Consider the following 17,375-nt stretch of genomic DNA (forward strand, 5'->3'; position numbering starts at 1 on the left):
CGAAATATTTAATACGGGTGTGATGGATCGCTCCTTCCACTGTGTTATTAATGCTCCTATAATATCAAAACCTTTATCTTTTATATTGCTCCATAAAAGATACATTTCCTATAAAAATAATACAGCTATATACAATGTATTACTATCAGAGAAGCTGATCGACATGCACATGCAGATAGTACAGCAGTAATTTAATTCGGTCGGGTTACGTCGGAACCACAGATCATGGCTATAGCCATGGTTATATATGAATTTAATTATAATTAAATTCATATATAACCAAATAACGTAGGTTCACCATTTGCTTGTAAATAAATTTATCTGATTGTACTAGGTACAAGTTACAACTTACAAGCTATCCTTACTAATAATATTATAAACTAGCTGTTGCCCGCGACTTCGTCCGCGTCAACATAGTATAACAACAAAGATGGATAGTCCGCTAACAAATATGAAAAAAGTAAAATATAACCTCCTCCTTTTTGGAAGTCGGCAAAATAGCTCCAGCCGTTTCAGAGATTAGCCGGAACAAACAGACAGACAGACATACAGACAAAAATTGTAAAAAATGTTGTTTTGGTGTATGTACCCTACATACATTCATATGCATGTAGTAAAAAACGGTTCTTTCAATATTACAAACAGACACTCCAATTTTATTTATATGTATAGATGTATAGATGTGAAAGCGTGGATGTTTGTTAGGTACGCTTTCACGCCAAATCATGAAAATTTGTACACATACTCTTATAGGTATCAGAAATAACATAGGCACACATAGGATTCTATTTATTAAAAAAAAATACGAAAAAAAAAAATTGACGTGGAACCGGACGAAGTCGCGAGCAACATATTTCTAGTCTTAGTACTTTCTACCTATTACGTCTATTCATGCTATAATTTGTATATTTGCTCTCTATTTAATGCATTGTTAAATCTAGTAATATTATGACGTAGTTAACGTAGTTGGTACCATAGTCTGTATGTAACTCTTTTTTTAAATAATAATTATGTCAGTACTTTGGTTACCTACTGTTTGTTGACTCAAATAAACTAAAAAAAACAGCTAGTGCTAAATATGTACCGCTACCATATAATATTATGTTACTTATTATACAAGTCCTTTAGGTACTTAGCACGGGGCCAGACTGACGTGGTGTGAAGCGTCCATAGATATTATTATCTGGGAGCACGGCAGTGCTCCAGCCAAGCTTTTTAGCAAAGGCACGGCCGTAGCATACTTTTCTCGAAGCGGTTCGCGGCTTTTTCACACCCCCTTTATCTTCGATGTTAACAAAGCTAGGGATTTAGAATTTCGGTGACTAGGAGCAAGTATTAAAACTAGCTTAACCTCCAAATTACATAACATTTCGATAAATAGTTTAATAGTTACGGATGATCAAAGTTACTACATTTTGTCATTAGTTTTCTTTATTTTATAATTATTATTGTGGCTTGGCAATTTTTTACGATAGATATGTATATTGCATGGCTATGCAATATTTTGCTTGGCGCCTTTTTACATATTTTAATGTTTTGGTGGGATTATTACTTATATTAAATTTCTTAGGATACTCTCAAGTCTATAGATAACCTATGGCTAATACTAGATTCTAGCTAAAGGTCTCTATGAGGTAATCAAGTCAAACCGTTAATCTCTCACGAAATATCAATCAGAGATGAATAATTGCTGACATAACGATCTGCATCATCTTGACGTCATTTTATTGCTGTCTGATGCATAACTGCAACACCTAGGCAGAGTAGACAGAATTATATGTCTATTGTGACCTAGGCCTTGTACATGCATTGTCAGCCAAGAATAAGCAATTAGTCAAATCGCATTGAGGTATTTCGCCCGCGAATAGTTATATTATTATTTTAAAAACTTATAAGTAGAGTACGAGCCTGCGACGGCCAGACCTTCGTGAAGCTCAATTTCATAATGAGCTTTACCCCATCTTGAAGTTCAGGTAGACCTTCAGAACAGGATACTTCCTAAAGTAGGTAGTAAATAGTAAAGCTTTTTTAAAATGAGGAAAGTCTGGCCGTCGCAGGCTCTTGGTCCATTATGGGATTTATATTAATATTTAACATATTAATAGGTTTTTAGGAGAGTGTGAAAGAGTGATGTTGTGTTTTTATATTATTTTCCTAAAATTGTGTTATCTGGGTTTCAATGTGTAATATTGGTAAGATATTAACCATGAAATATTCGTTGTCGTGCACAAGTGTGGGAAAGTGATGTTGTAACCAGAAACGAGCTCTTTTGTGTTCCCTCCAAAACTCCATCAAAAGTTTCAGTAAAGCGTCCTACCACTTTACTGAATCGACCGACTTGACTTTTTGACTATATTGACTTTATACTTAGACTTTCGACCTGACTGACCTGACAATAATATATAAAAAATTGTATTAAAGAATATTGTTTTCCCGCCATAATATTATACTCGACACTGGCCGTGGTTATAGCCGAAGTGCCATTATATGAAAAAAAAAACATATTAATATAAATCCCATTGACGCTAATTTACGTAACGCGTCGATAACTCAATACCCAAGTATAAAGATCCTATAGATTTTTTTGAATTCTTATCATCGCTATCGAAAGTATAAAAATATGTAGTTCGACCAAGTATTCAGAAAATAACTCCTGTTTGTTGTAATCACAGATCATAATATTCAACAAAATACAATTCATTTTATTCACAATAGCCTATTGCCAACAAAAGAGTATAATTTAAATGACAATAATTCATATTATTAACTTTCAGCCATTCCAATCAATTACAAAATATATGTGCTAGCATAATATTCTATTTTAAAATAACCTAAGCTTGTATCATAAAGCTAACGAAATATTTTATTTGCAGAGCTTTTGAAATGTAAAGCTCTAAAAATAATTTGAGTTGCATAAAGACAGACAGTGCACTCAAATAAAGTGCAAAACATTCTCAAATTGCTCAGGGGTTTTATGTTGATTAAGTTATTCATAAATCTTAAACATAACTAAATTCGCAAAAAAAGTGTAAAAGAAAAATTTTAACTCTTTCGTAAATATAGTCCAGTTATATTATAAACCTTTTTCTAAAAAAACAACCATGCAGTATAATATTATATAGTAAAACACTACCTCTTTTCTAACGTATTGTACAATTTTCAAGGAGTAAGAAGTTGTACTGTGTAATTAAAACGTCAATCCACAATTTTTGGATGGGAGAGATTATTAATATTAAAAACATTACAAACAATGTCAATTATTGTATGATTCGTTCAACGCCTAGTGTCTCGAAGTGGCGACCGCACCGAACGGTGAAAGTTAGCGAAACAAATAAATACAACTTATAATCCTTCGATCGCGGATTCTTGGAAATCTATAGTTATTCTATTGCTGTCGCGGTCTCCTATGATAGGTTAATTTTGATAGAGTTTACGTAGGATACTTAAAATAGAACACAAAGCCATATCCATACCAATGCTCTAAATGTGTTTGTTTGTTACCTCTTCACGCCCAAACCTCTGAACCGATTTTGTTGAAATTAGTTATGGAGATACTTTAAGTCCCAAGAAAGGACACAGGCTACTTTTTATACCAAGAAAATGTACGGTTCCCGCGCGATAAGCGAGTTTTGGCGCAACGGAGTTGCGGGCGTCATTTAGGTATTTGTGTTTAAAATATTTTAAACACAAATACCTAAATGATATAAAAATATATATAAAAATACGAATCATTTTTGAAACAAAAGAATGTCGTTATCGGGACATTACGTAATGTGCATTTCGTCTGGTGCACGGTGTTAAAACGGGAGCGGGGGCGTTGACCCCGGCCCGCACGCATCGGTGATTCTCTACTTCTCCTATTGTTACTACTGCTCATTAATCCGTTAATTAATAATTATATAGCTGAAATTGCCGCCCATCAATCCAAATGGCATATTAACGGTCCAAAGTTCTGTAAGTATATGTTTAAAACGTTAATTTAATATGGAAGACTCTTTTCGCAGTGTACCCAAATGGATGAGTATGTAACCACCTAGATTCTGCAGTTTTACCTACTGCAAAAATACTAATTAATTCTTATCGCAAACTGATAAAAATGCACACCACATGACACCACCGTCCGCGTCAGTCCTATAAATGCAATCAGGAATCTATTTTCAAACAATTTAATTGACTATTAAAGTTTAATTACGATATTATTTTTTAATTAAAAAGTTATATTTAACTAGACGTTCCGTGCGGCTTCGCCCGCGTAAATTAGATATTTCACAGACAAATTAGTCCACAAAAATAGCCTATATACTTCACGTAGTCTATTTCTTATTTGTGCCAAATAACAGAAAAATTGCTGCAGTAATTCGTGAGATAAGCCCTTTCAAATAACTTCCCCCGTTTTTTCCACATTTTCCTCTATTTCTTCGCTCCTATTAGTCTTAGCGTGATAAAATATAGTATATATAATATAAAATATAGCCTATAGCCTTCCTCGATAAATGAGCTACCTAGTACTGAAAGAAATTTTTAAATCGGACCAGTAGTTCCTGAGATTAGCGCGTTCAAACAAACAAACAAACAAACAAACAAAAAACAAACAAACAAACTAACAAACTCTTCCGCTTTATAATATTAGTATAGATTAAAAAATAATCTCGTAATTATTGTCACATTTGACACTAATGTTGTAAAGGCAAAATTTTGAGTACGTTTGTTTCTTATTTCCGTAAAACTACAGAATAGATTTTAATATTTGTCACGGTGTAGTAGGCTCTTAATTCGCTTCTTTTATTCCGTAAAGTAAATGAGTTTATGAGATAATGACCTTATTCTAATTAATATATACGTCGACTGCATATTTTAAGTCAGGTCATAGATTTTACTAATAGTATATTACAAAGTAAACAAATATTTGCATTATGCTCCACACAAAATAATAAGTTGGGAAAGGTCACGGATATATTTTGGTCTGTTTGCTTATTTCCACATTACTCAGCAAACACATCTTGTAATGTTTTGGTTAGACGTTGATGTTATTAGACTTTGTTAATCATCATCCACATACTACAGTGAGTTATTAAAGATTCTATAATATTTAACTTATTAAATACTAGTTAAAGTATTTGCGGGAACCGTACATATTCCCACAAAAAAGTAGCCTATGACGTTTTCAGTCGTCTATGATTGTCGCTAGTCAGGGCCCCCGCAAGGGCTACTGGCGCCTGTGTGCAAGAAAAGGATTTTGGCACCCCTTTAGGCAAAATTTTTTGGAACCTTGGTTTTGGCGCCCCTACAGATGGCAATTTGGTGCCCCTAGAGGATGGCTCCCGTATGCATTGCACACATTGCACATATGGTAGCGGGGGCCTGTCGCCAGTCGCTACTGACTATACTGAGGTCTGAGACCATTGCACTGCTCTTGTCAGCTGCTTAAACATTTATGCGGGTCCCACATTATACTTCAAACCAAAGAACTAAGTAATAGTGCTTTACAAATAGCACTACATCTATGTAACAAAACAAATTGATAATACTTTAGAGTGTACTGTATTAATTGTATATATTGAGTGTGTATGTGTCCCAGTAGAGCTTACTGTGAAAGTAGAAGCGCTTAAAGAATAAAGTTGTTTAATTAGTTATTGTATATTATATGCAAATTCATTTCGTCGAGATATTTCTGATAGAAACATATAAATTAAAAGTTACTCAGTAAGGGTGCTACTTTTACAGTAAACTCAGTAAATGTAGTACACATTACACACCCTAAATTATTATCACTTAGTTTTCTTAAACCAGTACAAGAGTTCAACGCTCCACTACTTTTGCTGGAAAATCTCTAGTTATATAATATTTAATTTCCTGTATCTATAATATATTATATGAAAGTCCACACAACGATCACAATTCACACGCATAGTGCATACTGCGCATTTAGTTCGTGATATAAAGAGCGAAAAATTCCACAGGCGACATCAAACTAGAGACGGAAATATCTCATTAATGCCATATAATGCCATATACGTACTTGTACACTCGCACACCAAACATTTCTAGTATTTATGGACTAATTGGACGTAAAGAGTTTGCCTTAAAAGGTTTCTAAGAAAAGTTATTGGAAACATTTGGCTTCCGCGCTGAGCATATTTTAACTTTGGTATTTTAACATAAGACCTTCGACAACTTTCGTGTATTTACTATGATTGCCTAATCATAAAGACTACCTGTCATAATAATAAAACGATGAACATTATCTAGATCAAAACAAACATTTGGGAAAGTGCTATCACAGTAGAAAGTTTCCGCCATTACTGATAAGTCGGTGTTATCTCTTAAATTACGCAAACCTTGTAATTTTCACGCTTGAGAATCCAAGGTGCTTATCACCTTCGGCCAGAAGGAAGTGAGCTTGTACTTAGGAGTTTGCAATTGCTTTAATAGTTTTTGGTTACGTTTCAAGTCACGGTTGGATTCGTTTAGGGGGATTTGATTTAAAATTATTGAAATCAATTCAATCTTCCTCTAAGAATTTAATCAAACGTTAAAGCCCGTCACAGACTTAGCCATAATATATATTAATATTTTTATAGCTAGGCATATTACTATATATTTTCTATACCAATTTTCGCGTGACCGTTTTTAGCTATAATATATATTTCTGGTAGCTACTTTAATATATATTATAGTACGGTATATAAGTATATATTATAGCTAAGTCTGTGACGGGCTTGATGCTTTGATCAAATCCAGATCCTATCAAAAAACAAAATAGTATTCTCTGGCGTCATACAAATTTCAAAACAACAATTTGTCGTAGTTTAGTACTTATTATATCAATACTGCATTGAAACTTAATCGAAATTCCACAGATATTTAAATTATAAGGTATCACTGTGCTTTGTTGTTTCACCAGACCCACATTATAGAGCAAAGCCTACACAAAACGCTCAGACATAAGCAAACTCTCTGAAGCCGCCAAAATAAAAAAGAACAAGATTTTTTGAATCAACATGAATGTAGAAGTAAAAGTACAGAATCGGGGTACTAATTGGCATGCAAAGTACAGACTTGGTACAGACGAGTTCAAAATGTTTAAACGTACAGTCGCGTCACAGGATACAGTCATTAGCCGCGTCCTCCATCAGCGGCGTGGGGGACGCTATTTTCGTCCTCCTCCCATATTAATGACGGCAAATTGCTCCCACCGAGACCAGAATAGTAGAAACACCCGCGACGCGTGTAAAGCTGAACGTCCACAGGCCCGCATTGCACGCAACCGACTTTAGAGACTTTATAGAAGCTCATACGACAGCGTTTACTTATTCGGACCGCCCCGCAACGGATTTTAGTATAGGACATTTTATTTTCTGTCGTCACTCCGACCCATGACGATCTACTGTGACTTATTATTTACTCTAATGCGTACACGCATTAGAGTACCGTACTCAACTTAATGTTGCTCATAAATTGGACGATATGATTGGGATTGGTGCCACGAATTTCCTCTGTGGAATAAGTGGATGAATATTCGTAGCACAAAAAGTGCTTGTTTCCTCTCGGTAGTAGAGCAGGACAGTCAAGGAGAAGGCGAATAAGTGCTCGCAGAATCTGCAAGTTGTTATGGTAGTTGGTACTAACACTTAATCTTGTAGGTGTTTGTTGAGCTGCAGCTACCTATATAGTATACGCCGACGCCTCCGTGGTCCAGTGGTTCAGAGCGTGGCTCTTGACTCCGAGGTCGTAGGTTTGATTCCCGCTTTGGAAACAATTTATATTGAAATTTGGTTATGACAATGCAGGCTGATCACCTGATTGTCTGACAATTAAGATGATCCATGCGTCGGATGAGCATGTAAAAAGTCGATCTCTTGCCAGTCGTGTCGATCGTCCGTCCGTCTGGGTTATGAGAGTAAAAGGAATAGAAGGAAGGAAAGAGTGCTCTTGTATACTGCGCACACACTTGATTACTATAAAATTACTCTTGCGTAACTGGTCTGGTTTCAATGAAGCCGGCCACCGTCACCGAAACCGGTGTGGGAGTTATTATATTATAGGCCGACGCGTACCATAGAGAAAACGCGTACGATACCGATAGGTGGATGCCTACCTTTAACCCGTGTTTAAACACGCGGTGGGGGCGCTGAAAAGAATCATGTGAGTTCACGTTAATAACGTGTCTCAATTATTAAGGCCCATAATTGTTGGCCTTTGATGTCTGGCTTTCAGTTGAATTTGAGGGAACCCTCCGCACCCTCCTACAAACTCTGTGATGTTCAATTCTACATTACCTAATGTAGAATTGAACATCACATAGTTTTAAGAGACTAGCGTACCTTTAAAGTACTTCTAAAGTACTTAATATAGTCTACCTACCAGCAAAGTACTTGTAGAGTGTAGTCGTGACCAAAGGTAGAGCCTCAACAGCCTTGGCGCACCGACTTTTTCCCTCCATATTTTTGCTAGTTGGAACGCTTAACGAGCCCCGACGCTTAACTAGATAGCTTTGAAAGTGATCCGATTTCAAAGAGTTTTTACATGACTTCTTTGCTGAAAACTAAATACTTTGCGTAATTTTTACTTGTCTTTTTCAAGCTTATTGAACTCACGAAAGGGGTTTTTGTATATTATTTTTATATAATTAACTTACAACCGCACTCAGGGACATAATATTTTAATGATGACACTTCAATTAAATGGAAATTTTGACACATAATATACGGAGCTTATGTCAAAATCTTTACTTATTACAGTTAAGTAATTAATATTTAAATTTAGTGTATTTATAATAATTTTAGTGTATTTATTTACACATAATCTTTACATGGCGTTAAAGATTATGTGTAAATAAATACACTAAAATTGCCGTAAATTTTAAAGCAACAAAATCCATTTTATAGTCGTCTAGGTATAGGAATAAAAACTGTCTGAACAGCAGGTACGACTATGACGAATGAGTTTTGTTCGCGACCACTGAGTCGGAAAGCCTACGGTACCAGCTACTGTTGCGCTGATTCGCCATACAATAATATATACATTTACATTTTCGTATATGTTAGTCTATATCAGCATCTTAACAAATGTACAAAATTCAAAAGTGTTTCCAAAAAAATTCCAGATTTCAAACATTATCTATGTATACAACATAGCAACATAAAAACATGTAACATAATATTATATACTTACGTATGTATATGTATGTTTTTGTGTTTGTGTTCGAATATCTCTGGAGCTACCATTCCGATTTCAGTTATTCTTTTTTTGCTGTACTCGGTATTGTTCAACTTAGGGAACGGTGCAAGGTTCGTCAAAATCGGCTCATTAGTTTTGGAGATAGGTAGTTTTAATTCTCAATCATGTACACTTTTGAAGTCGGTTTTATCTTCTTAGAATACTATTATACAGAATTAAAAAAAAGAGATTCTTTATCGATCGTTTGTCAGTATATCTTAGTGTTGAGTGAGTATCATTTTAAGAACACAGTTGCCCTACTGTATAATACTTTTACTATGGCGATACTGTTTTATGGGCTATAAAACAAATATCATCAACAACAAACATAAAACGTGATTTATAACACGCAGAACAAAACATCGTTACGCACACGGTTACGCATTATTAGTTTGAAGAATAACAATTAATAAAGTATTTAAGAACAACTAATAGGTAGCTACAACTGAAGTAGAATGTAATACAGCTAGACGGAACTAAACGTACGACGTACTTTGTCCTTAAAAGATTAATTGCATGAATTATTTTATACTTTGATATTGAGATGATATAATATCTTCAATCTACGTTTTCTAGTAATACAATAGTAGTTAATTTGATGCGTAGTCCGTAGAGTCTTAGTTGTAAAACGACCACTCTATATTTTGTTAAACGTGCTACATTTTATGACAAACAACATTTATTTGATACATACAACATATCAAATTCACATTGTAGAGGAAAAGTTTATCAAAGATAGACGAAGCTTGATGACGTAGATATTAAATATCTAACAATTTATGAATCACATAAAACCCACGCGCTTAACCGACCGACGACCGTGTCACCAAAGCATAAAAATTAAGAGTTTAAACGTCACCAGCTTTGCAGTAGGTATGCAGGGTTACTTACTTAGGGGTTTGCCGCCTTTAGGGGGTATAAACATCGAAATCGAATGGATTTTTAATCTATTGTATAGCTTTAATCGCGGGCTTTTGCGCTGCGACCGAATCAAGAAATTCCGTAACGAAAAAACCTAACATTATTGTAACGTCGTTTCAGTTCGGCAGACTTCGGCACGGTGTTTGTGTGCGTGTGACTAGACGTATGCGTGAATTTTGAGGTTTTTGACTTAGATTTAGGTGTAAATTTTTAGAAGTTGGTAACACGGCAGCTATGACTGTACTCCTATGCCATAGAAGTCACAAGCTATAGTTTGACGGAAGTCACCTATTTCATAAGCATTGACTATTCGAACCACCATTGTTGAACAACTTCACCCATTGATTGCTGAATACAGTCGGCAAAAGAGTTCGTCTATTTATTTGCCTCCTTTTTGTTCAATATAAATAAAAAATAATTTTAAATTTTTAAAGTGTTGCTAAAACTCTGCTGCTAAAAAAATTGTTGCTGAAACTTGGAAACGGCTGAACTAACCCTCCTATTTAGTCTTGAAATATTAGGAGGGAATTGATACAAAATTCAATAGGTAATCTAGTATTATATTATGTTCTTTAGTTTATACACAGAATTCTGAATCGGTCAGGCTAAAGTCCACTAGCAACTGCGACTTGACGAAGCATACCATCTCGCTTAGTCGGAAAACTCTTTTTGGGGCTTCCACTTATATTCTGTAGTCTATAAGAAGTAAGCTATTTATAAGAAAAATAAAATAAATTTAATGACTTTCATTGAATAACAAAGAAAACATTGAATCCATTAAAAATTAATATAATTATCTTTCGCAAATTCGCAATAGAACAAGTAACAAGAGTCCTCTACTATCTATCATCAACTTTTAACCCCAGTGTCAGGTTTAATTACTTTTACAACAGTGAGCAGACCTCTTGACGGCCGTGGGGAACTGCATTTTAATCAGATTCTACGCTGGGGAAAATGTGACAGTAATACGTTTCTAGGACTGAATTGCATCATCTATTTTCTTAATTCAATAATGATAATAAATTGAAACGTTTTATCATTTTACAAAGTTATTCAATCCACACTGATACTATAAATGCGAAATTGGGTTTATCTGTCACTGTCTGAATTTTCAAATATGTCTGAAATTTTGTATGGAAATACTTTGAGTCCCGAGAAAGGACATAGGATACTTTTTATACCGGAAGAGTGTTCGATTCCCGCGCGTCAAACGAATTTTGGCGCAACAAAGTAACGGGTGTCATGTAGTGAAGAATAAATAAATAACAGGGATTTTATAATTATTTTTTTATCGCCACAAAAGTAAAAAACACAATAAATATAATACGCATACCTCATAGCTTTAGAATTTGGATACGCCCATAAAGTTAATATACCTAGCGGAATAGAGCAACAATCTCGAGCTGTCAAACGTAACCAAAATTGGTTTTCATCTGTGTGAAAAATATGTGTACGTATACAAGCATGATTGAACATGAATTCTATGAGATTAAATTGTCAACGTGCGACACGTGCCGACTGGACGTCAAAAAAGAGTGCTGTTGTCATGTATCACACGTCTCTTTTTACCTATACTCTATAGTGACATCTCTCTTGCTCAGGCGTTTGTTTCTCTATTCCGCTAGGTATATTAACTTTATGGATACGCCTCAAAATCTACTTTATCACATCGATATTCTAACTTTCTATCGGCAATTATGACGGTGACTGTACCTGGTCCATTGTATTGTAATAGCTGTCAGCGCGGAAGCGGCCTGCAGACTACTGATTACTAACCGCCTTCTTTCACCGGTGATCAACCCGGTGTTCCGTTCTGGAGTACTACCGTACTCCAGAACGGTACCCCGTACTTACCATAAACTTATAAATTATAATGCATAGAGTGCATAGACCAACAAAGAGTGCGAGAGAGAAGAAAATCCTTTAAGGAATTATAACAAAATGAAAAAGAGAGAGGTAGTGTAATGTGAACTCTGACTACTGTTTGACAGGTGGTCAAAACTCGGCACCCGCTTTTATGCCCTTTCGGTATTTGCAATTTATTATTTAAATCGTATGTTATTTTCAACAAATACTATTATATATAACAATAATAACTTCTTCTGTGAGTGATTGCAAAGTAAATCATGGGAATAATCCTGAAAAATATACATTTCACAGGTAATTAATCTTCATGTCGTAATTGCTACGACGTGTTTATTTTTGCTAATATCCTGTCTTTAGTTCTCTATTTCAAATAAAATATTGTTAATCCTTCCTTTTACTTCCATATTTTGCGTAACTAAAGGTACTTTTGTTCTCAAATTACACAATTTTTGAAGAAAAAGTTTTTCATCATAATTTTGTACATATGTATACGCTAGTGCTTGAATCAAATTTATCGATATGCCTATCGGTATTTAACAATAACATAAAACTAATCTAAAAATGAAATGGGGGTGTAAAAGTATTATAATATGTATTTAATTTAAGAATAAATAATATAATATGTGTGTTGTTTACTTTCAACATTATATTTGCATTTCTATTAATGTAAGGCCTGATTTGTCAGATAGCTTTTACCTGAGTAATAAATAAGTAACTTTATAATGTTTATATTATTTACCCTTATAAGAACCTCATGTCATAACATATCCGATGATTGAAAAATCACCCCAAACCAAAATGTGTATCTACTTTTGAATGTCACCTTTGTTCTGCCAAATAAAATATATGATAGGTAACTAATATAATTTGAAATACAAAATCTGTCAATGTTGTATATTATTTATTTCTCATAGAAACTCAGGTAAAATAACTCGAACTCAACTCGACTCGATTATACTATCGATAGTAAAAGATACATCACTAGCACACGCACACATTGACAGATCAAAAAGTTGTCAGGTGGTCTATACGATAGTATATAAATAAGTCTATGGTACTTACAGTATACGGTACTCTACGGTACTCTATGATGTCTCAGTTAAAAGGCCCATTCACACTCGGTGTTTCCGGCCGGCAACACCGAGTGTGAACCAATCAGTGAGGCCCATTGCAGGACTGCCGTGCAGTCCTGCCGTGAATGGGCCCTTTTACCCACACAATACGTCTAATTAAAAGAAAGTCTATTACTCACATCTTGCTTAACACATGTATACAAATTACAAAGGCCTGTGGCGTCAGGCTTGCTAGCTCGGTTCGGTCCAAGCCTATTTTAGTCATTTCACAACTTACTTCAGTAGCACGATTCAGGAATGCACTACTTGGTTCTTGACAATCTTAAGTGGAACTAGAAATTAGACTATACCTATATATAATATTATATTCTATCTGGACGCTGTTAAACATTTGTGTAGCCCCCCAAAAAAACTTATTGAGATATAAATGCAGTTATGTTCTTTAGACCATTAATTCATCAAGCCCCATACGCTCACCGGTGAACGAGACACAATAGAATATCTATTGTGTCTCCTTTTCCCAAGATCGACGGGTTAATTAGAACAAGACTGCATCTATAACTCAATAAAAAGTTGTTGGTCAATACACAAATACTTAACAGCGACCGTCTGAAGGTTGCGGAACGTCTGACTTGTCTCTACAACTCCACCGACTTACAAGGCAGGATCGCTTATGTTTTACATCCAGAAATAATGTAAAGAATGGTTTGGAATATACCACTAGTCACTACGTATGTCCCTCGCGTGTTGCCAATAAAATTATATCGACACAATACCCAGGCCCACTATAAATTCCTCACATTTTCTGCTTTCTGTTTCATCGACATTAACGTGCACTAACATTTTATGTGTACATCCGTTCGTGCAGATCATTACGTAAATTGTTTTTTTGTCTGTCCAGCCGAACCGCTGTTTACGGTTTTTTTATTGTTGCAGAAACAAGCCGAATCGTCTTAATGTAATTACAAAGTCTGTGTAGCTAATAGGGTTGCGTCAATTAAATATGGCGTGCCGAGACGATTGTTAATTAGATGAGTAATCAAAAAAAATCGGCCAAGTGCGAGTTGGACTCGCGCACGAACCCGTACCACAATAGTGCAAAAATAAATTTTGTTTTTTGTATGGGAGCCCCGCTTAATTATTTCATTTATTTAAATTTTATTATAAATTATTAAAATACAAATAAAACTGATATGAGTATTTTGTGAATATTTCAAGTGTCTATAATTATGTATCGCCGTTATTGATATCGATTATTGAGCAAAACATAGCAACGGTCAGACATTGAAGTGTTAGTAATAGGTTCCCGTTTTTACCCTTTGAGTACGGAACCCTAATAAAAACCGAAAAGAACCTAGTAAGATATTATTTTTTATATCGCTAACTGAATTATTATTTCTCAGCAGGTATACGGCATCTGTTTTTGCGTTTCCCCGCTGTGTTTATAATGTTTGTCATCTTTTTAGCGAGTGGACGAGTGTTCTAAAAGTGTCTTGAACATTCATAGTTTTTATTCAAATCACGTTTCGTTGTCACGTTTTGTGGACGTCACAATGTGCGCGGGACACTGTAGCGCGTATCACGGAGCGTGACAGTGACATATTTTATGAGCACGTTATCATTTTAAACTTGTTACGTGAAAACGACGAGCTTTTTCTCATTGCGACTTTCCGTTGAAAACAGCAAAAAACCTTTTTATTACTGATAAGCAAGAAAGCTTTAGATTTAGAGTAGATTAGTAGGAACTTGTTACTGAAATAAGCCTCTGTAATCAGAGCATCTAGCCAAGACGTTTTCTTTATCGCTTCTTTATAGAATCGCCGATCAAAATGCGAATATCAAATATCAAATCCGAAACGATAAAGAAAACGTCTTGACAGACGAGCCATCAGCCAGAGCTTACGGCACAAATCGACATAAATTCTACCTTCGCCTAATATCGAGCTATAATATTGTTTCTTCCTCCCTACATTATTTACGTCAAACCTAATCACACTTACTGATAGTTTATAGTGTTTATTTAGCTTACGAGATGTAATGAGGTAATTAAGGAACACATTAGATTTACGAAAATACCTCGTACCGTGTGTTCTCTCCAAGGCTGTGACTATATTAAACTGTTCTAGTGCGCCAAGATTGTGAAATCGTTCTAAAATAAGTACTGCATCTGTCGTCTACCTGACCGAGAAAATTGTGTGCGTGACCGAGAAAATCTCAAATGTAATTAAATTTATTTATTTATAAATATATTAACCACAAATCGCCCAGGGACTATCTATTATCCGTAATACAAACTATCCTATGTTTTTTTCTGACAATAAAAAGAACGCCAATCGCCATATTTAAATAGTTAGGTCCTAACGGTTTGAGCATAAAAAATTTAGTACAAGACAAATATACAAAGTATGAATAATAATATAATTAATAAATTAATAACTGAGTAGCGAGTAGAATGTCTAAATATTATGTCTCAATCTACCTTATATCTAGGTGCCCTCAATTTTTACGAATAAACATAAAACTACATAACTGTACTCGGCGAAACATGGCGGTAGCGGTCATTGACTCCCTGTCAAAAATTTGTCATTTTCTATATAAACCACGATTGACAATGAAGTGTCAGGTCAGAAACACGACCTTTGTATGAAACAGAATACAGCAGAATTTCTGCCAGCCTTCACCTTAACCTTCTACTTCTTACTCAGAGCTTCACCCTAACATGTCATTTTGTCCGTAGGACGACGTCCCCACCTGGCGAGCCACTGGTCCGCGCGCCGGTGGGCAAGCCGCGATGTCCGCCCGCCATCTCGCGCCTCCGCGTGGAGAAGGTGGAGGGCGGGCTGGCGGTCGCCGGCGTGGTCGTCGCCGCCAACTGCCAGATCATCCTGCCGATATTCGGCTTCCTCTTCATGCTGGTCGGATGCGTGCTTACAGGTGAATATAATGCACTGGATGAGGAAGTTGTTTGAGTCTATTTTCGTAGATTATCATACGTGCATTGGATAAGTTGCTGTAATTTATGTTGAAAATCGCTCAACAATTCCTTTGAATTCAGTCCACACACAATTTAATAACTTAGTTACTAAACAAGAGTTCCTTAAAAGTTGAGATAGTCGAGGCCCCTCTTTACCAGTCTCACGATAAAATATTATGTCACTTGATAGCTCTATGCTCTACGATACTGCAGAGCACTGTAAGTGTACTAAAATCAGTACCATTATTATTAAGCTGTGATAACTTCTCGAGCTTATCGCCAAGAAACATAATACAGTAAACAACTATAGAGCATTTATAAATAACAATCACAAAGGATTTTTCCTCTGATTTCGAATTTTAGGAACACGAAGCAAAGACAATGCATTGTAAACATCTATTGTATTGCTATTTATAACAATAACCCGTCAAAGTATAAAATTCAGAAGCCTCTATCATGCTCCACAGTTATTAGATGGAGTTCATCTCGATAAGGGTTGTGACATGGAGCTAATCAAGCCAACGAAGTGCTGTTCTGTGTATTCAGGTCGCCCTAAATTCTCCTGTCTCATCAAATTTACGTAATCTTGACTAGTAACTATTCCGATATTTCGAGGAAATGCTAAAATGGAAATGGTTTTTTACTAGCCCACGCTGTCCCACTGTTGATTATTTTATTACTGACTATTTTAAGAAATAACATTCTCAATTCTTTATCTCGATTCTAATATTTTTAATCAACAATTAAAACTGTGTAATTTCCATCCATAGCGGCAATTCTTTGGACATTCCCTTTGGTTCAAATAAAAAAAAAACAACAACTACAACATTTTTTAAGACAATGTTACTTTCATCCATAGCGGCGTCGTACCGCGGCTGCGGCGAGAACGAGGAGCCCGACCACTACGCGGCGCGGATCGCCTTCACTGGCAACTCCCGAGTCCTGGGACCCGTGTGCATCGTCGCCGGGGCGCTCATGACGATAGCAGGTGAGACATAAAGATAGAGGATAAAAGTGATAGAGAAAGAGAGAGGAGGAACGAGCTTCCTGACCACTACGCGATACGACGCGAATGGCCTTTATCAGGTCAGAGAGCGCTAACTCCTACATTGATCAACTTTAGAGTATAGCAGAGTTAATAGAGTGTAGTGGAGTAGATAATATAGTACAAATTAAAATTTATAATATGGGGTCGCTTCCGTCCAAACAAGAACTTACGTTACGTTCCGAAAGATAGAAAGAGACAAGTGTTTTTAAAGAAATGTATACTCGATCTAATACAAATGCTACATATTTCCACCAGTTAATCTCATCGTGGACAA

General features: G+C 35.6%; 1 protein-coding gene across 2 annotated transcripts in view; it reads left to right on the forward strand.

Annotated features, from left to right (window-relative positions):
* LOC121727284 overlaps positions 1-17,375 on the forward strand; it is a 75,541-nt gene that overhangs the window by 52,859 nt on the left and 5,307 nt on the right. For both annotated transcript variants that reach the window (XM_042115017.1, XM_042115018.1), the window contains exons 2-3: positions 15,817-16,013; positions 16,913-17,041. In XM_042115017.1, the coding sequence (XP_041970951.1) occupies positions 15,817-16,013; positions 16,913-17,041 (326 nt within the window). The remainder of the gene's footprint in view (positions 1-15,816; positions 16,014-16,912; positions 17,042-17,375) is intronic.

Source organism: Aricia agestis, chromosome 5 (assembly GCF_905147365.1).
Source record: "Aricia agestis chromosome 5, ilAriAges1.1, whole genome shotgun sequence".
Lineage (NCBI taxonomy): Eukaryota > Metazoa > Arthropoda > Insecta > Lepidoptera > Lycaenidae > Aricia > Aricia agestis.